This window comes from Rhyacophila brunnea, unplaced genomic scaffold (genome assembly GCF_057557595.1).
Source record: "Rhyacophila brunnea isolate RB1 unplaced genomic scaffold, BYU_Rbru_1.0 scaffold_15, whole genome shotgun sequence".
Taxonomy (NCBI): Eukaryota; Metazoa; Arthropoda; class Insecta; order Trichoptera; family Rhyacophilidae; genus Rhyacophila; species Rhyacophila brunnea.
In genome coordinates this window covers 18,861,554-18,886,773 of record NW_028232806.1, presented here as the reverse complement: position 1 = coordinate 18,886,773, position 25,220 = coordinate 18,861,554, and the positions used below count along the sequence as shown (strand labels likewise).

The 25,220-nt window shown below is 34.9% G+C and overlaps 1 protein-coding gene across 3 annotated transcripts in view; it reads right to left on the bottom strand.

Moving 5' to 3' along the window:
* The window catches only part of mim (missing-in-metastasis), a 352,784-nt gene that overhangs the window by 138,924 nt on the left and 188,640 nt on the right, over nt 1–25,220 (bottom strand). For all 3 annotated transcript variants that reach the window (XM_085943176.1, XM_085943177.1, XM_085943178.1), the window contains exon 2: nt 12,791–12,852. In XM_085943176.1, coding sequence (XP_085799302.1) covers nt 12,791–12,852 — 62 coding nt within the window. The remainder of the gene's footprint in view (nt 1–12,790; nt 12,853–25,220) is intronic.

The window sequence follows — 25,220 nt, the reverse complement described above, 5'->3', positions numbered from 1 at the left end:
GTAAAACCATGTCATTAAAATAAACAGAATAACACAAAATAAGCATATGAAATATTATTAAAATGGGTAATGGTCGGTGAATCGAGTGTACTTAACTAAAATGACTGACCGGGCGTGATGGATAAGTCACGGTCAACGAACCTTTGGTAGTTATAGCATGCGAATATGTTATGAATAGCAGTAAAGTGAGCCAAGTTTGCGAGTTTAATAGATAATAGTGATTATGACCGTAGGTAATACAAAAAATGACAACTTTATGACGTTACTTACTTCACTTCGACACGAATACGGCAAAAAATAAAAACCGTACATAATATCATAAATATCTACACGAGCCTCGCGAAATATGTTAACATTATAATATACCTAATTTTATATGTTTGATGATAATTCTAATTATTCGTGAGCACCTCTTTTCAGGGGCAGATTTACCGGTGTTATGAGTACGTGCTGGATTGCCTACAGAGGACCCCAAATACCAAAATAATATTAAGAAAAATTAGCCAAATCCTTGGCAAAAAAGTATAAAAAACATGAATATGCTAGTATACAAATAAATACTTCAAATTATTGATTAAAATTAATTAATTTCATGAAGATTCATTTGTATCTTTATCCCACGACTTAAAGATTAAACTAGTTAAAATACCCTGGGTAGATAATAAATTTAGGTGGTAAATAATGGGCATACATGATTTTTTAACAGAATTCCTATAAGCGAAAGTCACCGCACGTCATTGATACCTGGCTCTTTTCTAATCAGCTGAATCACACACCACATGGCATAATAACACCCACGATGGCCGCGCGGCTTAAGCGTTGGCCTATTGCGTTGTGGGTCCCAGGTTCGAATCCTGGGTCTGGAAAGTACACATATTGTTTTTCAATTTGTGTATGAGTCAGAGTATGGACCTAATAGGTTGAGCAAGTGGCTGACATCCATTTCTCGTAAAAACAAAAATCTGTCAATACAAACCTCCACTCTGTGGAGGCCCATATGATCCTATTAGGATCGGACATGGTCGAAAGAAGTATAATATCTAGCAGTTGGCGAAGACTACATACTACACGATTATTTAAGAAAAATATTTTTTAATTGCATATAATCACTTTATTAAATAAAAATAATTTTATTTGCTAAGGACATTAAATTTGTCTTATATTATGTAGGAAAGTAGGAATGTATTATAAAGAAATACAGATTACAGTACCTACATCTGTTAAAGGTTTAAAAAAATATTTTTCTAATTATTTTCCGGGAATGGTGCTAATTTTCCGTATGAACTTTATGTCACGTGACCTCAGGATGTCTGGAGTAGTGTATACAAAACGATAGGCTCCAATGCATAAGCTTAAAATAATTAATAATTAGATATTTTAGAAAAAAATCTATGGCGTTCAATCACATAAATAGAGATTGTTTTTAAAAATAAAATATAATGTTATGTATTGTATGTTATTGAGTATAGAAATGTATAGGAAAATACATAATCTAAGCTCATCGCTCAGTTTTATGTCGTCAGTCAGCTATTTAAATTTCATCGAATTAGTGTGTACCTATTCATCAGTAGTAATATCGTATTATCTTCTTATTTCCCGTAAGTATGCCTGACAAGTGGGTTCTTTTTCTCTGATCTCCACAGCCTACCTCGTTCTAAGAGTCACCCTTCGCCACTGATGTAGTACAAAAACTGAACATATTATAAATTTAATTTAATATCCATACTCGGTAAAGCTTACTATACGAACGAAATAAATCGAGTTAAATATTTTTTGTGTGGTGAACAACATCAAACGGAGTGGTAGACACAATATTATACAAAGGGTATTGAATTACCATCAACTAAACGCGATTTCTGTTGAAAAGAGATACATAAACTGTTTCATATTATGTGGACAATAGTTCAATATTGTCAGCGAATACAATGATTTAGTAAAATAATAGCGTATCGCAAAATAGGATAATAAATAAGCCCTAATGGCCTCGTAAGAGACGGGGAAGAATTATGTGCTCTAATAAGGGTTAATTGAGGACACATAATGCATACCTATGTAATCCCAAGGGATGACCCCAAAATAAACGAAAATAGACAAAAACAACAATATGGGAATCCAAACCTATACAATGTTATAGGTATGTACTTATAATATTATGTGACTAAGTACTTTTTCCGCCGGAACCAGAGTTAGGATTGTTTTAGTAAACAGGTAAAGGAGATACATATATTGCAATGTAGTGAATTCACCTACATGGCACACACAAAAACATAATTGTGGCATATGAAAATGCAGAGACTGGGCTGGATCGGCCCGAGGCCAGAGTCGTATCCGTTAGCATAGCACTGTTTTGAAATAAAAGTCGTATCTCAAATAAATGTCATTGGTATTAATTCGCACAAATTACCGTTCAAACTTCATTCATTCGCAATGCTTTTCTGCCATCTGTAACGGTTACAAATGTTTTCGGCCATAATTTATTCGTCAAATGACATGGAACTACGAGGGTGGGTCAATAATTCCTTAGAAAAAAGCATTAAAACAGTTTTTATTTTTGTATTTTTTTTTTATTTCTCAATATAATCTCCTTGGAGCTCAATACACTTGGTTAGACGTTTCTCAATTTTTTTTAAACCGTCAGAAAAATAAGTTTTCGGAAGGTCCTCAAAATAAGCATTTGTCCGATCGATGACTTCTTTATTTGAAAAAAAACGTTGTCCACTTAGCCATTTTTTTAAGTTTGGGAAAAGGAAAAAGTCACTGGGGGCTAAATCTGGCGAATACGGTGGGTGGTCGACCAATTCGAACTTCAATTCTTCAATTTTAGCCATTGATCGTAAACATGTGTGAACACGGGCATTGTCCTGATGAAAGAGGATTTTTTTCCTGTTTAAATGAGGCCGTTTTTCTTCAATTTCGTTTTTTAGCTGGTCCAATAAAAATGCATAATAATCCCCTGTTATTGTTTTTCCTTTTTCCAAATAGTCAACGAAAATAATTCCACGTGCATCCCAAAATACAGTAGCCATAACCTTACCAGCTGATTTTACGGTTTTCGCCTTCTTTGGACATGGTTCGCCTTTCGCAATCCACTGCTTTGACTGTTCTTTCGTCTCGGAAGTATAGTGGTGTATCCATGTTTCATCTACAGTCACAAAGCGACGAAAAAATTCATCCGGATTGCGTTGCGTGAGCGACAACAGGGCTTTAGAGGCCACCACCCTATTGCGTTTATTGTCGACTGTGAGCAAACGCGGCACCCATCTTGCAGAAACTTTTTTCATGCCCAATTTGTCATGTAAAATAGAAATGACGCTACCTTTTGAGATCCCTGTAACCTCAATTATCTCACTCAACTTTAATCTTCGGTCACTTAACACCATATCGTGGATTTTATTGATCATTTCTGGTGTAGTCACCTCTACAGGACGTCCTGAGCGTGGTTAATCCTTTGTTGATGTACGACCACGTTTAAATTCATTTAACCAGTTATAAATAGTTGCAAGTGAAGGAGCAGATATGCCGTGAACTAAATCCAACTCATTTTTTATTTCCTTTGCTGTTAACCCTTTTATATTAAAATGTTTAAAACAGCTCTAAACTCAATTTTCTCCATTTTTGTAAACAAGCAAATTTTTTTTTAAATGTACGAAAATAAAAAACAACAACCCGACCAATCTGATTGAAACTTCGCAGCATACTGAATCGGTACTGCCGCTGCATGAAAACAAACCGCTTACAGTACTAGTCGCGCCACCTGTCGGCTTTTCTAAGGACTTATTGACCCACCCTCGTATAATATTATGTGACTAAGTATATTTTTATTTTGGAATTACACTTAAATAAAGTTTGCAAACATTGTTTTAGTAGTAAACAGGCAAAGAAGACATATTATTGCAAGGTATTGGATTCTGCCACAAAGACACTTGTACGCTGCGCAAGTAGAAAAATGCTTTCGAGTTTAGACCGACCGCTGGTCAATGTACGAGAGCAATCGACCGAGTAAAGCCGACCAATTGAACCGTGTAACTCCACTAGATGTGCCATAGCTATTAACAACACAGCAGAATAACCACATTATTATCATCATCATCATTCGCCAACACACTGCTGGATGAAGACCTTTTACTATCTATTCTGGTAGAACTTTTTTTTCTATCTGTATATAATTTTTCCGAGACTTTGACTGCGATCCGCTGTCTACTCTGAGTGATGATCTATTCTTCATGCCCTCTCTCTAATTCTCATGAAAAACTTTACAACCTTACCGAGCTCTCTCCCGAGAACTCCAATCGCCATTATGGTTAAGATATTTTGTTTTTGGTCTCAAACGATCTCGATCACAAAAACGATATAGAGTACTATAAAATAACCCTCATGCATATTGACGACTGGTGAGTCAACAAAGCCAACATTATTATTCTTTATCGAGACCTCATCAAGCTAATCCTTGTCATCTCCGTTCTTCAAACCTGACCAAATACCACGATTTTTTCCAGGTTGCCACCCTCCATGCGCGCTATATCACCGAAAAAATGGAGAGCCGATATTAAAAGCATTCACTTCCAGCACCACACTTCAAATGCGCCTCATTTCTGTCTTTCTATCCCAAGGGTATACAATAAAATAAAATTGAAAAAATCAACAAATTAATTTTAATAAAATAACGCGAAGAATCGAGGCCTTTTGATAGTTTTATCATTCCTACATTTAAGAGATGATTTTTACACTAACACGTATTTTGCAGAGCCTTCTTCCATAACATTTTAAATGTGTTCAGTATTTTAGTAAAGCGGTTTCTTATCATTCGCCAGTCTCTTTCTACTTACTTTAAGTTTTAATGTAAACACATATATTATAATAAAATTATTTTATTACACTAACGCGTAAGCATAGTACAAGAAAATACGTTATTAAAATAAAGCTAGGTACTGACTATATTGATGCAAACCACGTAGATATAGGCCACTCTGTCCGCCGATTTCAGAGGGGAGGCCTGTCACAGGGAGCGACTACGATACTTACAAAAAAGGCCCAAGGGACAAAAACAAAGCCAGTTAGTTCGCTCGATCGTTATTTCATTCACAACGCAGCTGAGCGAAGTATTAGAATTGTTAGGCATAAAGCCCATTGACGCAGCGAGTGCGGCGCTCGCGCAAAATTTCTACAAGTGGCGCGTAAATCATCAAAAATACAACGTAATCAAATACGCCAGCGCCCACTGGACTTGACGATGCCTTGCGCCCCGCTTGCCGCATGAGTCACCGTTTTTCGCTTCTCGGCGATACGATTTAATGAAAATACAAAGAAGTCCATTCATTGAACACGGCTACCAAAATTACGCTGCTCGAGGCGTCGTCGATCGACGGGCGAAAAGCAATTATTTAATAACAGAGAACACATTGTTTTATTTTATTCCGTGTCATTATATTTCGCTGGTTGAATAATGTCGTCGTAAATATTTATTACAAGCCCCGAAATAATATAATATTTTTATTGCTTTGTTATGAGAGACGCTGTAAAAATAATTGTTTTGTGCTGCTTGGGCCGCTTATTACATAGGTGAAGGGTAATGCGCGGCGAGAGACGTGTGATTATGGTTATGAATAAACACTTAATACGCCGACTTCGCCCGCTCGACGCGTTCTATGGGCACCATCGCTTAGATAAGCCTTTGAATTCAGGTGAACACCGTACTGCACCTTTGCAGTCGTTTTGGCATACCGGGAATAGAATATGTTATATTACAAACTTGTTTTGCATTGGTATTTATTGGAAATGGCTTATATTATATTCTTATTTCCCGAGATGATTTATATATAGTAATGGACCTCAAATACTTATGGTTAAAATTTAGATTTAGCGTTAGCCAATACAACAACATAATAAAGTTCAGCATTTTACTCGATTTACTACATTTTTAACCCAATACGGTTTATATGGAGGACATCGTAACATAGCGGGGGTGATTCAGTTTCTCGTCAGTAATGTCTTGTCAGGAAAAAATCACTGGAAGATGATTACTGGACAGTGGGTGTGGGTATTTGCTTTTTCCATAATGCTGATCGGACACTAGTATTTTCAACCAGCCTATTAGTGTTTCTATAAATAAATGAATATAAATAAAACAATTCATCAGGTTACAATATGCTTCGCGCCCACGCGTCCGTATAACTAATCAAATATCCCATGAGAACATAATACATAAATAGGTAATCATTTTAAACTAATTTGTTTTTAACGAATGGGGAGTGGTGGGTAAAAAAATGTGTCGAAGTGCAACGATGGAGAGGAAATGACAATAGGTACCAAAAGTTATAGAAGTCTCCTAAGTGAAAATGTACGCGAAAAAGCAAACTAATGTAAAACAATGCCAACATAAAATATGAAAGCAGTCACATTTGCCAATTGTTTTTTTAATATAAACGGCGAAGAACTTACCGAATACAAATTTCTACCTTCTCCCCTCTAATTTTGTGTCTATTAACCGTTACCTGGTAGCATCAAAAAGGGGTTTATCTGACTTGTAATACATCTCTCCGAATTCTCCTCCAATCTTTATCTTGTGCGGTCTTTGTTGAAGATTTAATCGTTTATCAAATCAATTGCAGATCCCACCCTTATGGCAGTGATTCCCAATCGGAGTGTCGTAGATCCCTGGGGATCCGTCAATAGGGCCAGGGGAACCGCGAGAACTCAGATAAACGTTTAAATAATTGAGTAAAAATAATTACAAAATAAAAATAACTTTTTATATACAACGTTTTTAATTTTCTGTTGAATCATATAAACTTGACTTGGCTAGCTTAAACAATCAAAAAAAATGTACTTGATAGAAATAATACTGTCATATTGATTTCCATAGTAACGCACGTATATATTAATAATTTAGTTGCTAGGACCCCAGACCCCTAGCAACCAATAATGGTGTCAAAATAACTTTTCATACAAAACAGAATTAACTGAAAATGAATTCAATTCTACTTAAAGATGGCTAAAGTATTTTAAAAAAATGCATTGGCATCATGTTAGTGTTAGTTAAAAATCGATTGCTAGATTTGTACCGGACAAAGAACCACCGGACAAATAAGAATACGAGCTAAGAAAAACGTTGTAAAATACCAATGACGGATGACAGAATAAAAATTGACAAAGTGAAAATCAGTATTGCGCGTTGCACCTGCTATATACTGATCGATTGGATTTTATAATCATTAACCATCCAGTGACATCATATTATTGTGCAGGTATCGTGCGTTATTTAGGACTGCGAATAATAACACTTTTAAAAGTAGATTCCGTGGATTCCGTCGCCAAAGTTTCACCTGCAACGGGATATGTAGGTACCTCTATCAGATTTTCAGTGAATTTTGTTCGCAAGTTGTAGAAATTATCAATTTCAGGAGGTAATTAAATTACATAATATTTGAAGCTACAGATAGTACCTAGTAATTTGATTCGGCTTTTGGGCAGCACTTTACTTAGGTGCCTATATCAATGCTTACTGATTTAATTTATAAGTCTGAATCTATGTGTCATTCAGGTAGGGGGGGGGGGTTCCCCGATATTTCACAAAATGTTGCATTAAGGCGTAGACTCTTCTCTGTACTACCGTTTTTTCAGACGTGATATATTACCCAAGCAGAAGTATTACATTATTGATCGAATCGATGATAAGGCCACGACCAACACACCCCCATCAAATTAATCCTTAATGACGTGACGTGCATTAAATAATTTGGCAGTGTATATTCCACGCGCATAAACGAACCTCATTTGATATGTCCACCGAAAGTGTGCGAACGAACTCACGCGCGCCCCGACAGCTCACACGCACCCAGCGCGTCCCGCGGGCGCGTGTCACGCTTCTTTCACGTGCGTGATGTGCACTGCACGTACGTGACCGCCTACGCGCCGGGAGATATCGCTAAGCAGCGTGCGTTATGAAAACATTACGTCAAACCGACCGAATATTATCATGCTTTTTGCTCGGCGTAAGTAAATTGTTGATACGTGTATTCGGGGCTCATTCATGACGGTTTATGAAATTATTTAACCCATAGCATGCACGATTGCCTAATTTGAATAATATGTTCAGTTTAAAGCTCGTAATAATATAATGAAAAATCAATACGGTTGATCAGGATTGGGAGTTATTACATTTGCAAAGCTCACTAGGGCAGTCATTCTCCACTATTGTGTCGTGAAATATTGGACCATTCTCGAAAACATTCAGTCAAATTATGCAGTGCAGTCGATAGAGTAACTGATATCAAAGTACCTCGACCACTAATCAATGGATCCCAACAAGTGGGTTTCTTTTATATACTTATACATATCGTCGCTATAGGATTGGTTTCTCGAATATCCGTTTTTGTCAAAATCGACCTTATAATGCAGAATATTTTTTTGTATCTAAACGGACTAGAACCATCCTTTTCTTTAAATCACTTTGTAATGGTAATGAATACATCATTCATATACTGTAAAAATAACTATTTAAATATCTCCATGTATTTAAATATAGGATTATGAAATTTGTTTTTCGTGAAACCAATCTTACAGCAACGATATATCAAAGGTGTTTCAATTAAGGTTATTTTATAGATTGATATTTATTTCTAATTTTACATTTCATACGTCATGTGTGAATCTGCGCTTGCAACATTAACAACTACGACGACAAAATATTTGCCGCATTACACATCATTTTTTCGAGTTCTGCACAGTACATCAACGTATGATAATAATAGCCTTATCAGTAGCGGCGATGCTTTTGAAACTGTGTAGTAATTTGTTTATCTCATGTCCCTTGTCACAAATAGAAATAACACAAGCGACGAAATAAATCAACGATTACAATTGACACGAGTATACTACTACCTAATATTATTATATTATACTTAGTACATTTTTTTTGCAAATAAAATGAATTTATTGTTTTCAAAGATACTTTAGCAGGTCTGTCCCAATGGTGGCCTGCATATCTATGATGTGTCGCTATTAGGAAAGTGATTAGAACCCCTCCATAACTATATTCCTGGTATTATAGTAGGTACTCCCTTTTCAATTAAGTAACCTTCTACTATATCATAAGCGATTAACTAAGGTTTTTCAATACTTACTAATGAATGGATGCAAAATTTAACCTTAATTTTAAAATATTCAAAAATCAAGAGTCATACAGCGCGGTGTAGACTAATGGACAGATGCATGTTGAGCAAAATGCCCAGAGATCAAAATATAAATAAATGGGCAAGAGAACACACAAAAACGGCGACAAAACATGTAGATAGGCAGGCACGTCGCTCGGTACAGATCTCGTTGAACAATTCACGTCATCCAGTGGTAACTACTCAAACATATTAAAAATACCCAAAGAGCAACCGAGAACCAGCCTTGACCGATAAGATAATAAAGTTGAATGGAAGTATGTGGTTAGTAAAGACTGAAGACTGAGCAAAGTGCTGCTTGTAGAAAGAGCCCTTCATCCAATAGTGGTTTGACATTTGCTGAAATAATGTCGACTCCGCATATAGTGCTTCTTTTAACTTTCAAAACAATAAATAATGCTATTTTCAAAAGTGAGCTGGTGTGCTTTCAGCATGGCTCCCACATCCTGAAGCGCCCCCCCAGGCCAGGATCTTTGGCGGCCCCCCCTACCTATCGCTAAGGTTATAGGCAGTCTATCTCTGTACAGTGGCGTTTTTCAATTGGTGTCCGAGGTCTCATAACATTCAGCGTATTTTAGCGATTTTTAACACATCGAATTATGGAATTGTCGAGTATACACACTGAGTATATAGACTTTTTTTATTATTAGTGTAAATTTAAGATGTGTGTTTATCTCATTTGTCTGGTCGACCGGCCACACCGGACCCCCCTAAGCCTGGGCCCCTAGGCTAGAGCCCTGTCAGCCCCCCTCCCCCTGTGGGGGCCATGGCTTCCAGTATTCACGCATGTGAAATGTGGACCCTCTATACACGTCTAAAAACTTTCAGCGCAGCGAGGGATGGGAATCGATGGGTACAAACAATGGGTCAGGCATATCGTTTGAAGGCGAGATAATCGCTGGACAAAATTTCGTCATCCATGAGGAACCAAACGGCAATAGACTAATAACTGAAAGATCATGGTCCGAGTATAACTGAGTTCACTAACAATTGGGGAGGCCATCATCAAACAATAATACTAGATAATAATGTACTATAAAATGACAAAATGTAACAGTCCCGAATCAAATTGTAATGGTGTCTGTTTACTAACAGATGCCTAACTAGTCAATTACTACAAATTTCACTCAACATAACTTAGTATTCATCACGGATCAAGCCGCCAACGGGACTTGAAGAAAAATTAGAATTGCAGAGTATCTGCCTAAGAATTAATAAACCGAGCACGAAGGACACGCGGACATCGCAAAATGATTATTCATCTGGCCCCCGTATTGTTGCACCAAGTGCGTGACAGCGTGCAGTCAAGGTGAAAGGAAAAGTCTAACGATATTGACGAAAAGAGAATGAAGGAAGAATATTTTGTGATTTTTATACTTCAGATATAATAAAAATGCGTTATTCGTGAAGCATTGCAGATTCAATAAGAACATTGACATGATATTGGTCGGTATCAATTAATATATGATAAAGCTGTTATTATATACTTACTTACTTACTTTTTTGTATCATTCAGAATTATATATATATATACTCGTACCTATACGATTTGATTGTATTTCTAATTAACTAACCGACCTATTTTCTTCTTGTATTTCAGTGATTTATTATATTGTATTGGTAAGTATTTTATTTAGACATTCATATTATCTCAATGCTATACGACCATCGGTTTCCGATACAACCTCTCGCGATGAATTTTGATATGGCCAACTGCATACATATCTACAATTTTACGGACACAACAATTACCTATGTAATGGAATTAATGATTATACTATATTTATTACAGTGGGTAGATTTTAAGAGATAAACGCCTACATACAGCGACGAAAGCACTTTATTTAAAGTGACCATAATAACTATTAATTAATATATAAACTATTTTATCGAAATTAACCACCGTTTTAATTAAATCACCGGCGCCAAGCCAGAAATATTTTCCTATAATATATAATTGTAATTAAAATATTCTAAATAGACTATTGGCAGTATCAATTATTGCATTCCGAGGAACAAAGAATACAAAATAAACTAAGAATGTATTTACTGTTGAGTGTTGAATTTTATAAATGTTATAATGAAGTCGATATTAATTCAATTAAAGTGGCTACTATAAAAATCCGATAAATATATTATTCAAGAATACCATGGTCCATGACAACATTAAGAATTTTAAAGATTCCAATCAAAACTTTCATATTGCTTGAAGAAGGTTTACAAAAGAAACAAAAATTCGGGTAGGCATAATGTTGGTCAGGCCGTGACACGAAACTGTAAACTTCGAATGCAATATGGTAAATTATTTTTATAGAAAATAATGATTCCAGCATATTGAATTAAATGATAATATTTTGAACAAAATATGTAATCGAAAATCTTTATTAATTGCGAACAGGTTTACCGCATTGCTTCGAAGATACTCAATAACTAGCACTACAATCGTAATTTGCAATTATTCAGAGCCACTGCCTTTTCCTACCCCAAGGACGACTATATTATAGTCGTCCTTGGGGTAGGAATATCAAATAAATGCTGTACCTATCTATATAACAGAAGTCGTGGTATAATCACGAAATTATGCCGTCATTTAACTTATTCTGTTATTACTTGATATAGTCAAATTTAACAATAGTATGCATGTTTGATAAGAAATGAAAACAGTACAATCGTCGGATCACTTGATACATTCATTATTTTTATAATGATGTTGAATAATAATTTGTTCATTCAGTGGCGCACCCAGGATTTAATATTGGGGGGGGGGGGCAAGGAGGAGAAAGTAAATTAGTCCTATAGGCTCTTTTTCTTCTTCACAGCGTAATTTCTCGTTTATCGGTCTTTTGTCTATTGCAGGCCTATTGTCTATTGGGGCCCCCTACCTACCGCTAAGATTAAAGGCAGTGTGAAACACTACATTAACGTTTTTCAAATTGTGTTTTAGTTCAAATTAAGGGTACTTATACAGTGAATTATTGGCGATTTTTAATACATCTACTTTAATAATGGAGCTGTCGAGTATTGACACATAATAATCAAAAAATATATTGCACAAATATAAGTAATTGAAAATGTTCATGGCCATGCAGTATAATAGCGGCGCAGGCGACTTTTTTTACTATTAAAGCTAATTTATGATGTGTGTTTATCTCACTTATCTGGTCAACCCGACATGCCGGGTCCCCCACAGCCCGGGCCCCCAAACTAGAGCCCTGTCAGCTCTCCCCAGCCATGACCTACACCACTCCGGGATTCGGACACCGAGAATTTTTTGACAGTTCCATTAGAGATTGGGTTTCTAAAAAAACCTGACATTAGTGTTTCGAAATTTTTGTGTGAGAAATTAAAATCTAAGAAATTTTTCTAGGGCCCGGGCCCCTTGCCCCCCCCCCGGGTGCGCCACTGTGTTCATTGAATGTTTTCATAATGTTGTATATAGATAGGTATGTATCTTCTAAATATTACAAAGCTGACTAATCCCATATGTGTATAGTATATTATTGTTTTTCATATTTCTATGACAGAATCAATCTAGGCAGTATTTATGTTTAAATTTGAAGAACAAATTTCAAGTTCAAAAAATCATGCAAAATCATTGATAGAAAAACGTGGATACTCACTTCAAGACGGTATACAGCTTTGAAGCCTTCGCTATGAAATCCTCCCATATAGGTGTGCCATTCTGAAAAGAAAATAAACCAATGATCAATATGAAATTTCGTGTGACTTATATTATAGCAAATACTGTCTGTTATAGCACGGTTTAACCAGGCTGATATAATAATTATCCAAAATTAGTAATTAATGAGTTTATCTTAAATACTAAATTGGTTTCAATTAATTGACAATATTGCAAATCAGGTTTTAACATAACTTGGCGCTATGGATTCTGACACAAAAGCCATCCTTACATTGATTACATTTGCAATATTATATAGAACACTGAACAGGGACCAATAATAAATTGTTATGTGGGATGTTCCTGTCATCTTGAGAATATCTAGATTTCCTACAAGCAGGTGTTCAAATTAAACATCATATAAAATATACGTTCTATGGTGTGAATGTTACAATTATTCATAGTCGATACTACACTCTGTACAATATTTATTTTATTTTAAAAACATTTCTTCTGCAATGATGTAACAATACATCGATTATATATTATTTTAGGAATTTAGCTGGTTCTTAAATTTACACAATAAATCGTAACTTAGTCTATTTAGTACGTATTCTAAAGATATCTCTTATTTATTGATTCAACACATTCCTTCCAATAATATTTAACAATAAATACCTATAGTCCAATAACATACTGAGGGAATTTGATCAGTTATTAACTTACTTATTGATTCATTTATTACATCTAATAGATATTATCTTATAACAATACTGACATTTTCCAATGAAACTAAAATCGTTTTAAAAACAAATATTCCGATACATAATGAATTATTATTCGGACAAGTGTGAGATTTTTTCAAAACTATTATTTCCTCCTATAAACTAAGGAAAGAAATTATGTATAACTAACCATACAATACTATTCGTTATTTCAATATATTATTGTGGCCAAATGGAATTTGTTCAATCACTGTATGTAAACCTGACTCGAAATTACATACATGACTTAACGAAAGGCCATTGATTTTATTTAACAGGAGGTAATAAGATTTATGAAGGAACCAAATGGCCCTTAGCCCAAGAGACGCCTCCGAAGAAGATGGGCGGACAACGTCAAGAGGGACCCAGAATCTGAGTGTGGGCGACTGGAGAGTTAGGGGTAGAAATCTGAAGGATGGTTGTGCAGTAGGCCACGTGCATGAATGGTCTGTAGCACCAGGTTTTAGTAATTTGGTAATAATAACAAAAAAATGATTTGTTGACGTCGGGATTATTTTCTTTTGAATATGTGGGGGAGTAATATCGGCGGCCAGAGGAAAGGTCAACTTTTACGCATCCTATCAAATACGTATGCGTACAAAAAATGAACAAGGGCTATATTTTATGAAACAATGCGGAAGCCCGTGCAAACAATCTCTGAAAGGAAAGAATAAATCAATTTCGTATAATAACTGAATCGCATATTTCGACAGATTTGAATATATTTCCGGTCCGAGTTCTCGCAAGTCAGGCTACATCGACGCGATGTTTAGCTTGCCTTATGTGTTGGGTTTCATTTTTATAAGCAAAAAAGAACTGGCGTTTTATATTACATGATTGCATTTGCATTAAACGTATAATTCAAAGGGATCATAATGTACATATTGCAAGTTGAAATGAAAAAGCACAGGTGCGATGCAAGGATGGTATATAATATGTGTTATGTTATTATATCCTTTGTAAGCAGGTATTGAAATATTCCTTCTCTAGCAGCAGCCAGCCACAGTGATGTGATTTCAGTAATTCGAAGGGTTAGTGTATCTACTATCTACTGTACCTCGCCGACGGTTTATTATGTAACTTAATAATAGGGAACACAGACATGGGGGTAAGTGACAAGCGTTATGATTCCTTGGCCCTAAAATAATATTTAGATAAACTATACGTGTTAAATTAGATAGAACACGTTGTAAGGATCAAACATTTTGCTTGGGCGGGCGCCGATCAGAAAAGCGCACACTCGCCGTGGTTTACGGAACCTATTAGAATTATATGAAACTTTATAGTGTTACCACCAAAAACAAAAAACCCCACCAAAATATTAGGTACATTACTTTACATCCCCCAGTGATGCATTATGTCTATGACAGTATAGTAATTTTAAGCATTAACGTTACGCATTATTGATACACTTGACTAGGGAATCCAATCCCGAGCCAAAATTCTGATCCCGGGATTTCGGGATTACAATTTGACAATCCCGGGATCCCGGGACTGGTCCCGGGATTGGGATTTTTTTCCATTGTTAATATAAAATTTTTATATTTACAAATAACATTGATAAAATCGGTCAAAAATAAATCTAGTATAATTTATACTATTTAAGACATTTATTGTTAATATTCTATACGTTAAATCTTGGAAATACACAAGTTTAATGGAGTAAATAATATTGTAATATTAATAATAATGTGAATTTAATATGAGATTGCTATTTCTGATAGTAAAGACATAATGAATAGATCAGCGAGATTTAAAATAGTAAAGCAAATAATCATGGCGTACTTATGACCTTTCCGCTTCATAAATCTAATTAGTCAGCCAAATATGAAACTGCCGTAAAACGTATGATATCATTGTGGAATTACTTTGTTAAAAGTGCGAAGCATTGTTTTTTTACCAATCTTTCTCATTTTTAATAATCTATGTGAAAAAATAAAATGAATCGGCAACCTACACATCAAACTTCATTCAAACTCAGTTTATTTCTAATGTAGTTATTTTGTATTAAAAGTATTTTTTCTGTTATATTTTCCATAAAAATTGATAAAAAAATCAATCCCGAAATCCCGGGATTATGTTTATCAATCCCGGGATTCATAGGTATCGAAAATAGCTCGGGATCCCGGGATCCCGGGATTCGGGATCCCGGGATTGGATTCCCTACACTTGACGTTACGTTCAGTAAAACACATTCTTATGCAAATATAATTTGACCACGTTATGCATTTCAAGTTGCATACAAGACAGTTCAGAGATACACCCAATCCATTATAACTATCGATTTCCATCAAACCGATGTAAATATTAAACGGGAAATATTGATCGGCGTTACTTTTAGATTATCAGCTAATTTCGCAAAATTTATTGCGCCCAGACATAATATTATAAGCATGCTTACCATACGTTACGGTTTTATCGGGACTGTCCCGGATTGAAGGTAAGGTCCCGGCACAATTATAAGAAAATACAAAACATAATAATATGTTAATGCTATCCAAATTTATGTAGGTACTATCAACAGGTACATATTATGTACAAGAATAAAAGCTACCCAAAAACCTGTAAATGTGTATATATGTTACGCCGAATGTGCGAAATTGACTATTACATGAAATGGGCAAAATTTTGGCTAATTCATGTAATAGTCAAGTCTGTTGCCTTATTCATGAATTAGGTAAATTTTCTGCCGAGTACGTGAATTCGCCAGGGTATGGAATTCTTAAACTGTCAACATAACAGAAGAAAAAATAAATTTAATACGGATGGTTTTATTAGTTATAATTGGACATAATATAATATTATTATTATTAGGTTAGGTTAGGTTTTGTAATTCTGAATTAAATTATTCAACTGAATGTCCATTGTGAGGTTAGCTAACAAGTGTCAACAAACTATCACAAACATACAATCGACCATTGCACGACTGATACCCAAGCACGAATCAAATCGCGAAAATACCTTTCAATAAAATTCTTCCGTTATCATCTTATAGTTCTAGATTTTATTTGCGCATAGTAAATGGATACGAACGTCATTGTAGTTATTGATTGGTATATTTTTATATTATAATCAATGACATTTGACACATTTGGTTAGTTTGATTAGTTGCAAAAAACACCACCGGAGCGCGACCATCTATTTTGACCATAGATAATATACGTACATTTTGACCAATGCATGAGCATTTGACACATTTAGTTTAGTTGCAAAAAATACCACCGTAGCGCTACTATCTAATTTGTCCAATGCATGAACTAGGCAGAAAAATTACTGACGAATTCACGCACTCGCCAGATATTTTGTCTAATTCATGAATAAGGCAACGGGCTTGCATTTTTCATTATTTAGGCAAAATTTTGCCCATTTCATGTAATAGTCAATTTCGCACATTCGGCGTAACATATATAAAAACTTTCCATTGTATTTTAGATAGAATGGATATCCTATACTTTTGAAATAGTGAAATGAATATCGATATGCCTTGGGGGTATAATAATAATGAAATAGCTCCGTTCCCCCAAGAGGATACGGAAAATTCAAGACTACATAAACGATCCGAAATAGCCCCAAACAAATATTATGTTTTGGAATAAATTCGTCCTTTTTCCATTCTTGACAACAAAATCTTATAAGTCCCTTAGGCCGATTACCCTTCGTTCCTGTTTTATTTTGCATGAGGATAAACGTCGACTTTTAATAGTAGTAAAATATTTAAAATACCGGATAACATGTATAATTTCTGTAATTCGTGTCCAAAAAGAAGTGTTTCAGGAAAATTTCAAATTTAAGATTTTTCAGCCGCTTATACTTCCGGCTTTTTGGTTTGGTTTGGTTTTCCAGCTTCAATATTGGGACTATTACATACTGAATTTACTATAAATTTACTATAATTTAATTAATAAAAATTTACTATAAGTTTTATGGTTTATAAGTAGGTCACTTAGTTTATACATAAAAAAAAATAATAGGTACTATGAATTAGCTAAAAAATCTTTTCAATTTATTTATATATAAAAAAAAACATCGATTTCGAAAAATTTTAATGTGAAAGTATAACTTGAAATTCCTTTCATTTAGGTACCTACATCAAAATCAAGCTTCAATATCGTGACCATACCGTCATTTTTAAAATAAATCATCGTTTTTACAATTAATTTACTTATTCCAAAATAGAATTTTAATAATATTTATTTGAAAATATTTCTTATAAACTATGTACATACTTACGATTAGATAAGCTTTCCGAGAAAAGTGTGAATAGTATATGTATGTAGGCTAGATAAAATTTTGTTTATTGTCTTAAATCAAGTTTTTTTTTAATATATGTATTTGACAAATAACAGATATTACACTAACGGCTCGTCTTAGGTAGGCGCGTTGAGCGGCGCGCGCAACTCAAACGTATAGCCGTATAACCAAAAAAAGACTTTGTCTATGAACATTTTCACACCCGGTTATAAGTTTGAGTTGCGCGCGCCGCTGAACGCTCCGCCGACTTCGCACACCTAAGACGCCCAGTTAGTACCAGATAACTCTTTTTTCCAAATTGTTTGTCATTCATAAATAGCAAAATACTGTCCCAAAGTGCAATAACGTGATAAATGCATATTATTACCATTTGATAACGAAATAGCCACTTGACTGTAATTTGCTCAAAGTTATTCTTGTTTTCCTCACCGACGACGGAAAAGGCGATTTTAGGTGGAATAAGTCTAACTGCGGATTTTCTTATAATATTACGTAATATTGTTTTAATAATTAATAATTTATGATAATATTATTATAATATTTAGTGTCGTGCAAATTATGTACCTATTCTTATCATTTTTTTGCAACTAAATTAATGTTGATGATGGATTACGCAGTTAATGCAAAAAAAAATATTGAAATATAATATCTACTGATAGGTATACTTAGCTAGTTTACTTTTTGAATTTAATTCTAAACGATTATGTTTCGTCTGTGGTCCTGTTAATTTTATTCTGCGGCTCCAAAGTCCAAAGGGATCAAGTGGACCCGGTTGAAAAACGTTGGCATACGCCATACGTTGTATACGACTATTACGTAGTATCGACGAGTAATGTGCTTTCTAACATCCTTTACGAAAGATCACTTAAGAATATTAAGTCCAATTTGTAGCTACAAACTTCCACACCGGTATGGTGATTGAACGAGCATGCACTCGCATGACACAATAATATTATGCCCCAATTAAGAGCGGAGTGAGCAAGTGCCGTCCGCTAAGCAGACTGCACCAAGCGCAACTCTATTGCACTTGTAGTGCGCCAATTAACGCCGACCCACTTATTCTGCGCTCCGTCCAAAGTCGCTACTAAACGGTGACGTCACTGCGCGTAACGAAATTGACGATAATAATTATTTCGTAGAGCGCTTAAGGACGTGGGTAAAGTGATACAATCAATATAAAACGTTTAATGTTAAAAAATGACAAAGCAAAAACTAATACAACTGCCCTCTTAGCGTAACCACTGACCGGTACAAAACATTCGCAACCGCTGACGAAGATATTGCGTTGATTGCGTGTATGCCCCCTGCGCTGTATGCGCATGGCAAGGCTTCTTGCAGTGTGCTTTGCTACATAGACGAAATCATTTTATTTCCGCGCCAGGTGTAAAATAATAAATAATACGAATATTTGACGCTATATATTCCATAATATTACATACTGTTTATGCAAATACGAAAAATATATTGTGTACACTAACATTTTAAGAATTATTGGTCTATGCCAGAATTTATACTTATTTCTTATTTGTGAACTATATAATATGAAGTATTCTATGTAAGTTCGTTGGAAAAAAAGTGCCCGCCATTCCATTGCATCTGTAAATGTGCTCTTGATGAAAATGTGGTTGGGTACCCCTGGACGAAAAACACTGACAATATTCCTTTGTGGAACTATCTGCTAGCTAGCAGCTAACTTAATCAGTTTGTTGGCGCAAAAATTATTAGCGGCGGTGGTAAGTGGTACCGCTGTTCTCCGCGAATAAGATAATAGCGTTACCTGCATAGGTAAAAAGTTTCCGCCGGCCAGAGGCTGCTAATTAGGATTTCCTTTCTTGTTCGCCGTTTCGTCATAAAGCAAGAGAAGAATCGTACGCTAACGAGAAGCCGACTGGGAGGACTTACCGCTTTTGTTTTGCGTCCAAAGAACGGCAACGGCATCTTGGCGCGCTTTTTGTTACGCCATCTTGCCGTATTTTTCAAAGTGTTTCCGGTTCAGACTATTTCGCGCGCGAATAACAATGGTAGGTATATAATATAATAAATATATTCGAGTGTAAAAAAAACCAGTTGTTTATGAAAACAAAGAGTAAATAAGCGTCATTATTAATCTTGTCAGAAACAGGTACTAAGTAGGTACTACGCTTATATGTTTGCGTTGTAGAAATTATTTTTCCGGCGCTTACGAGTAATTCTAAATTTAATTGTCAAAGATTAACTATCAGATAAATAATGTGATAGGTATAGGCATCGTAGAGACGAGAGACTAGATATTTCATTTCCTTCATTATTTAAGCCTAGCGGCACATAAAGATAAGTACATAATGCCGGGTCCACACTGGCAACATGTCGCGCGATAACCTCGTTAAATTTTACGATAAGTATAATAATTATCGTAAAATTTCTTAAGCAATTATGATAATTACCATAAAATGTAACGAGGTTGTCGCGCGACATGTTGCCAGTGTGGACCCGGCATAATAATAACATTCATCGCAAAGTTGCGAATCGTTTCACTCCACGAGGGCATTAAGTCTTTTGCCCATTGGGCATAGATTCCGATTTATTCATATGCACGCATATTAGGCAAGTTGTCAATGATCATTCGGAATAACACAAGCCCCGATAAAAACATTGAAAAGAAAGACGCGAAATCGGAACAGTAAATTTTAAGTTTACAGTAGGTATTTAGTATTTGCACTGTATATTTATATTTGCAAAGCAACATATGGGGATATACAAGAATCGGCACTTTTATTATTTTCTCGAGATCTATGTTGTCACTAGGGAATCCAATCCCGAGCCAAAATTCTGATCCCGGGATTTCGGGATTACAATTTGACAATCCCGGGATCCCGGGACTGGTCCCGGGATTGGCATTTTTTTCCATTGTTTATATAAAAAATTTATATTTACAAATAACACTGATAAAATCGACCAAAAATAAATCTAGTATAATTCATTCTATTTAAGAAATTTATTGTTAATATTGTATACGTTCAATCTTGGAAATACACAAGTTTAATGGAGTAAATAATATTGTAATATAAATAATAATGTGAATTTAATATGAGATTGCTGTTTCTGATAGTAAAGACATAATGAATGGATTAGCGAGATTTAAAATAGTAAAGCAAATAATCATGGCGTACTTATGGCCTTTCCGCTTCATAAATCTAATTAGTCAGCCAAATATGATATTGCCGTAAAACGTATGATATCATGGTGGAATTACTTTGTTAAAAGTGCGAAGCATTGTTTTTTTCCAATCTTTCTCATTTTTAATAATTTATGTGAAAACATAAAATGAATCGGCTACCTACACATGGGTATAAATCAAACTTCATTCAAACTCAGTTTATTTCTAATGTAGTTATTTTTTATTAAAAGTATTATTTCCGTTATATTTTCGCTTTTATTTTATTTTCCATACAAATTGATAAAAAAAATCAATCCCGAAATCCCGGGATTATGTTTATCAATCCCGGGATTCATAGGTATCGAAAATAGCTCGGGATCCCGGGATAGGAATCCCTAGTTGTCACTATATTATCATCTATCAAATATTAAATTCTGATCCAAAGACAATACTATTTAATTATGCTTAATTATGCATCATATTATACTTTACTCTCTGATTACTTAGAACTTATATTATAAATTGTAATTAATCAATAAGTCGTACACAATAATGAGCGAATATAATATAAACATTATTTGAGAGTGAGAGATACGTTTAATTGAAAATACATGATTTTATTACCATTGTCTGTATGAGGGATTCTGTGCCTATTGTTTAAAATACCCTACTTATTACGTTTTGGGTGAATTCACATACATACCTAATAATAATAAATTCATTCATGTTATTCAATCTCAAACAACAAAAAACTAAAAAGCCGACACGCCGGTGTAACTATTGCAGGCTAATTAACGATTCACAATATGACTAGATTGCTTTCATTGTCTGACTTTAAAAATACATAGTTTCTTAATTGCGAAACAATAAAAATTGTGTTCCACTACGATACGAGCAGCTTCTTCGCAATTATTGAGAATGAATTTTGCTGTTGTTAAACACGGTTAAGAAATCCACAAATTTGTTATTTTGCCTCTATCTGCTATCGCATAACTGAGCAGGTTTGCGGTCATCGAGTTTGCATAAGTATTTTTTTTTAAATAATGCTAAATAATTAAACAATAAACTTTTGTTGCAAAACTAAAAGTTAAATATCATAGTAAAAATAACGTTGCAATTTACTATCTGCATATTAATAATAACTATGATTCAGAACTTTTAAACATTAAAAGCTTTTCACAATGTTAAAATATTGTTGGGATATACCCGTTAACAAATAATGAAACTTCATTTTTAAATTAAAATTAGTTTACATTCAGATGGATGATTTCAGTTTCAGGGTGTAAGTTTGTTATTAATTATTATGTGTTTTTTTATACACAGAAGGTAATCGTATTTAAAATAAGTTTTGTTTTCTCGTACCGTCACATATCGGAGGTAGACCAACACTAACTTGACTCTTTGTCAGTTACACGGGTCAATCTGCCTTCCCCCACGGGACGTCACTGCACGGGTTTGAGGTAGACGCAATCGTACTAATCTCGGCGATTCGTAAGTGAAGAGTAGAGACTTCAGTGAAATGCAAAATATCACAGGCTGTCCAGACACTTCTCACGTAAGAAAATGTGAATCTAAACGAAATGTTTTTTACGATGTTTAGTTATCAAATGTTGACAGGTTTTGTAAAAGTCACGTCAAACAAGTTATAAAAAGTTTGTATCGAAATACTGAAGAAATAAAAATGATAATCGTAGTTAATTGTTTTTTTATATGTAGCCTTAGATGTAGCCTTAGTAGATTAAAGAATAATTATGAAATTCAAATCTCTGAAACAGTATTAATTCAAATCTGACCACAATATTTTCTCCTTTACAAAAATGATTACGGCAGCAGGAGCAAGATCGCCAAACTGGCTGTCATCACTGTGCCAAAATTTTTCGTTCACATGATTGAAAATTTAATAGTCAATTTCAAAAACTTTACTAAAAACTCTATGCTTTTACAATCACAAAAAAACACTACAATCAATAGTTGCCCCAACACCAACATAAGGATAGAAAGATACGTTTAGTTTAGATTTAATAAGCCAAAAATATAATAATATTATAATACGAAAGGTCATAATGACTGTCTAAATTCTTACCTACATTCGCGCATTTCGCGACAAATTGGACAGCCGCACGCCACGAAATGCGATGTCTTACCTTTGAGCAACTAGCGATACAATTAGTAATAGTGTAAAATAACAATATAATGACAATGAGTATTCACAATATATTTAGGTACCTACCGGTTCTTTTCAAACCATTCAATTTCAATCACGCAAAGTTCATCGCCATCCTCAACTTGACACTAACCTAGAGGCGTGCGTGTACCGTTAGACAACTTGCCGCGATAACTGCCAGATTCCGAGAACAATTACAATTAGTTTACCTACAACGAAAACATAATAATAATGAAATAACGTGAGAATTTTCGGGGAGATCACAACACATAGTTACTATGAGTATCCGATCGCAAGATAAGACGGTGGTGCATTGCTCGCGCGACATGTGTCGTGGGAGAACCACAACATAAACCAGCTGACTATTGAAGATCAAACATAATTATAGAGCTATTGCAGATAATAATATTATGGTTTGCTATTCCGCATCCAGTTGAATTTGCTGATCATTTTCCGCGATTTGCTTTCATATGATGTTCATATAAAATAAACAATAATTATTGATGTGAACTAATGAAATCAAATTATAAGTCGATAGATAGATCAAAATAAAAATAAGTAGGTAAGTACTGATATCGCCTCTTTTAGACGGCACTCTTCTGACCGATTCGCAATGCAAAGCTCGTTCACCTAATGAAGAAAGTGTTCCTACTTTCCGGCCGCGAGACCAATACGCGTTTTTGAACAAGGAGAGAAATAATATTTAGAAGCGTTCTAAATACTCCGAAACACCTTCTCCACACACGCGTTGTGCGAACACAATATTGTATACCATTTTTTGTGTCAATAATAAATCAATTTACCATAATCAGTGTTCATCCTGAAGCAATCCTCTCCATAACCAAAAACATTCCATCTTCCATCCCTCCCTGTCCGATCCTAAGAAGATAATATAGGCCTCCACAGAGTGGAGGTTTGTAATTTGTAACAGATTTTTGTTTTTACGAGAAATGAATGTTAGCCAATTGCAATCATACTCTTGACTCCAAACACACATGAAATACAATATGTGGATTCCAACCTGGGACCCACCACATTATAAGCCGTCGCGTTAGCCGCACAGCCATCGTGGGCGTTACATACATACCTACTCGTGTATTATGAATAAATTGACAAATTAACTTCATACTATTAATTTAATCGACGTGTTTTAAACTATGAGGGAATTCTAAATCCGGATGGTTTATGGCGGCGATGTTTTTGATCAGTTTGGCAACTTTCTTAAAATCAATGTAGATGTTGCTTAGTATAAAGCACCTAGATTTGAACAATGTAAAATCCTGGCTATTGGCCAAAGCGATATCTTCATTCAATTTACATGAATAAAATACTAATGAATGAACGCAGAAAAAGTCACATTGTTCGTCCATATTCGAAATCGCAAGCGACATGTGCATAGAATGATGATTTACGGACATTCCGTGATTCAGCATAAGGTGTGGAGCATAAGGTAGGTGGGTATATGGAAGACCGATGACTGATGAGTAAACTACACAAAACAGCTGAAGCTGAACTGGGCAGGCAATATCAGACAGCGAGTAAGTACCTATATCAAAAAGACTGGTATCGAAGATAGTCTCGCAAATACACCAGCTAGGCAGCCGCCAACGGAAATGCGCTGGGAGGATAGTCTGACGGAAAATAGTGAACGCACCGATCTGGCTAGAGGAGACCAAAGTTCTAAAGTTCTACAGTCTATTACACTAATTGAAGTGAAACGCCAATTTTTTATCGAATAACATCAATAACGAAAATCCTCTTCTATATTTGTCATAATATTAAATTAACTATTTTATACTCCTACTCTGAAGTATGCTATTAATTAACATAATGCCTTTGGTTGAAAAATAAACTCACATGAGATCGTAATATCAGTGTTCATGTCTTGGACGTGTCTACATGTCAACTTACATTTAAGATAGTCTATTATAAGTAAGGGTGTGTAAATGCATACAATATAATAATACAAATTTTGAAAATGCATATTTTGAAAAACCTCAGGAAACAGGTGGGATCTGTTAGAAAAAAGATGGCACAAGTTGGACTCGAGCCTCATATCTTTCACTGTCCGAGTGAGTGCTCTTATCCTTTGAGCTTTCGGGTCGCCTATAACTAA